A 3,724-nucleotide genomic window follows, 5' to 3' on the forward strand; every position below is an offset into this window, starting at 1 on the left:
AAAACTGGAATAAAGAGCTCCTTCCTCCAGTCCGGCCGTTGCCGTCCCTTCCTCCAGCCGGCCGCGCCCAACCCCGTCGGCCGCGCCCCGTCGCCCGCAGGCCATGCCCCGTCGCCCGTCGGCCGCGTCCCATCGCCCATCGGTCGCGCCCCGTCCCTGCCGGTCGCGCCACATCACCACGCCGGTCACGCCCAGCCTCGCCGGCCACGCCCCGTCGCCTCCGTTGTCCGCGCCCAGCCTTGCCGGCCACGCCCCGTCGCCTCCGTCGTCCGCACCTTGCTCTATTGCCAGGCGAGCCGTGCCCCTTTGCCTGCCGCGTTGGGAGGATTCCGGCGGCCAGGCTGAGGTCATGGGAGGCCACGACGATGTCGAGCTCGTCCAATTCGAACCGACGGCGATCGATTGCGGAGTCTAGCGGCCTTTCCGGATGTGCGGTGATGAATTCCGGCGAGTTTAGGGCCGATTCCGGCAAACTCCGCGGCGGCGTGTTTGCTCCGACGAGGTTTGACCGGTATACGGCCCCCCTATATTCGGCCTTCCAACCTCCAAAAATAAGGGTTTTGGGTGTGCATTTGCGGTGGCCCTTAAAAAATTTACGGGTTAGACTACTTTTACGGTTTCTGTTCTGGACATTTTTTTCGTCCAAGACTGTAAAACGCAATTTTTTTGCGGGTTTAACCACTTATGCGGGGGTCTGCTAGAGATGCTTTTAGTGTTCATGTTTCTCAAAACAAAAAGGCAGCCAACATACATACATACATACATGGTTATAATTGACGAGAGTCCCCTCTACCACTATTTGCAGCTTGGCCTTTGGCCATGATATCCTCAAGTTGAAGGGGTTGTCAAGGTGGTCTAGGCATCATGAACAATAGGATCCAAATTTTATTCCTCCTCACCAAATGGATTTGGAAGATATCCCAACATTCTTCCTCGTGTTTGGAAAGCCAAATACTTTCCAAAGACACGTCCCTTTTTCTCTCCCCGTGTTCAAGTTTGCAATTTTGGAACGATCTTCGGAAACGCAAGGAAATGCGGGAGAGGAGGAGAGAGAGAGGTCTTCTATTTATTTATTGGATAGGTCTCACATGTAAGGAGAGTTGACATGGCGTTGCCCCAGTCAAAACCGAGCGGGGTTTTTCTCCGGAACAGTGTGGCAAGTTAAGAGTGTGGGATAACTGGTTTTGAAGTTGAGGTTTAAATTCAAACTGAATGACAAGTTGGGAGTTTAATGTGGACTTTTCTCTGCAAGTGATGTTTTGATCCCGTGCTCACATACACCTTGGTGAATAGTAAAAGTAAGATTTTTTTATGAACACTAATGAATATTTCACTTGTGTGTAAAATTCCGTGATGAAATAACATTCGTGGAGGTTTGGGGGAAGATCGACACTCCAAAATGTGTCAAAAAGACCAAAACTAGTCTTCTCGAAGCATATTTTTTTCAGACCTCCACGAATGTACATCCATCATGACATCTGCATGTAGATGAAACATTCGTCAATGTTTATCATTTTTTTTATTCTTTTGGATTTTACTGTTCACCCAAGTGCATGTGAGCTTAGGAACAGAAACTCCATGTCCATTTTTCTCTCTCTTTTTAATACATCTTCTTTTCCTAGATATCTTTTAAATGAATCGTGATACCTCGACTTCATGATTAATCACAATTCTCTGCATGAGAAAGGTCAATGCCCACAATAACACATGTACATGGTGAACCACTAAGCCGCCACGAATTAGGAGTAGCGTCCATGCACCGGAGCTTGCCGCCCCTAAGCCACTACATGCTCTCCACTACGACGATACCAAGTACGCACCACCCCAAGTCAAATACTAGTTGATTCATTTCCCTTTCTTTTAAGCGTCCCGCGCGTATGTATTGCGCCAGCTCGCCAGTTCAGTTCGTGCATGCACCGCAGCCGGAGTAGCTAGCCCATCCTAGGAGCGCACGACAACGCCCAGCCCACCATGCACTCCGCCGACGAGCCCGTGTCTGTCCCCGCCGTGAGCACTACGGCGGCAGCGGAGGACGGCGGCAAGAGCCCGGTGTCGCCGTCGATGGAGGAGGAGCGGCAGATCCCCGTGGACCCGGTCTCTCTGCGGCACCTGGGCATGGTGGCCGACCCGGACTCGCCGCTCTCCGCGCCGTCCGTGCTCACGGAGGTGGTCGCGCAGTCGTCCCCGCTCCTGCCGCCGCTGCGCCGGCCCACGTTCGTCGGGGCCAGCCAGCCGTGCTCCGCGACCTCCTCCCCGGTCCACAGCGCCACGGCCAAGCGGGACGAGCCCGCCGCGCCCAGCCTCGCCACGGTCACCGCCCTGCGCTCCCTCGCGCGGCAGCACTCCGCCGCGCTCGCCAGCTACGCCGCCTCGCCGTCGGCGGCTCCCACCACGCTCTCGAGGAGCGCGTCCCCCGCCGAGGGCAGGTCCATGGCGCCGCACGACGACGAGGTCCCCGTCCCCTACGTCGAGGCTGCCGACGAGGACGAGCAAAGCTTCACGTGCGGCGTGCTGTGCATGTTCATCCCGGGCTTCGCAAAGAAGAAGCCGGGGTCGCCCTCCGCGGCGGCCGTCGTGTCGAGCATACAGAGGCAGCATTCCGGGGCGAGGCGGCGGAGCAGCGTGTCGCGGATGGCGGAGCTGGAGAGGTTCGAGTGCGGGTCGTGGAGCCCGCCACCGCCGCCGCATCCGGTGAGGGTCGTGCCGACGCACGTCGACATGGACTTCGCGATGGAGGTGCCCAAGATCAGCTGCGCGGACGACACGGACTTGCCGGTCAAGATGGCGTTCGTGTTCGAGGGCGAGGCGAGGGGGGCACTGAAGAAGTCGGCGTCGGATTCGCGCCGGCATGAGCCGGCGTCGCCGGCCAAGACGGCGTCCGCGTTCGACGGCGAGCCGAGGGGGATCCTGAAGAAGTCGGCGTCGGCGTCGCAGCGGCAGGACTCGGCCCCCAGGACGTCGTCCGCGTCGCAGCGGCACGTGAGGTTCTCGACGGCCGCGGCGCCTCCGGCGTCGTGCCCGACGTCGCCGTGCATCACACCGCGGCTGGCGATGGCCAGGGCCGAGTTCAACGCCTTCTTGGAGGCGCAGAGCGCGTAGATAATTCGCCATGCACGGTGCATGCCTGTTTTTTTTTTCTCTTGGATTTGCTTCGTGCTTGTTCGCGAGTGGCAGCTGCGCGCTCGAGATTGCTAGACGCTTCCGGCGTGTTCTATTTTTTGTTCGATTGTCCATATTCCAATCGACCAATTCCCGACGACTTGGGGTTTTTACGATAGATTGAGACAGATGTGTGTTCCACATCGATCTTGTCATGCCGTGTGAAAATCAGCTCTTGTTAGAATGTGATTGAAAACCGTAAAAAGGTAATCAAATGGCTCCCCGCTCCAATTTCATTTCATGAAACTTCTTTTGCGGGTAAAACTTCCATCTATTCATCAAACATCATGACAGCAAAGAACATAGAAGTAACAAAAATTGCATCAATGTATGTAGATCATCTAGCGACGACTACAAACACGTAAGCGAGCTAAAAGCACGTTGCTATCATCGCCCCTCCCTCGCGGGAGCCAGACAAGCCTTGTTGTGGTTGACAATGAAGAAGTCGTCATGCTACGGCCTTAAAGGAACAATACACCGGAACAACCACCCTGCCCATGAAGAAAAGTGTAGATCGAAGTGTTCCAACCACTAGACACATAAACACAGATGAACAAAGACCGGA

The 3,724-nt window shown here is 55.8% G+C and overlaps 1 protein-coding gene across 1 annotated transcript; it reads left to right on the forward strand.

The window, feature by feature from the left end:
• Nucleotides 1-1,936: 1,936 nt before the first annotated feature.
• LOC119333604 (uncharacterized protein KIAA0754-like) lies at nucleotides 1,937-3,099 on the forward strand. The gene has a single exon (XM_037606449.1). The coding sequence runs from the start codon at nucleotides 1,972-1,974 to the stop codon at nucleotides 3,097-3,099; it is 1,128 nt and encodes a 375-aa protein (XP_037462346.1). The 5' UTR covers nucleotides 1,937-1,971.
• Nucleotides 3,100-3,724: the final 625 nt, after the last annotated feature.

The sequence above is a fragment of the Triticum dicoccoides genome, chromosome 7A (assembly GCF_002162155.2).
Source record: "Triticum dicoccoides isolate Atlit2015 ecotype Zavitan chromosome 7A, WEW_v2.0, whole genome shotgun sequence".
In the NCBI taxonomy this organism is placed as follows: Eukaryota; Viridiplantae; Streptophyta; class Magnoliopsida; order Poales; family Poaceae; genus Triticum; species Triticum dicoccoides.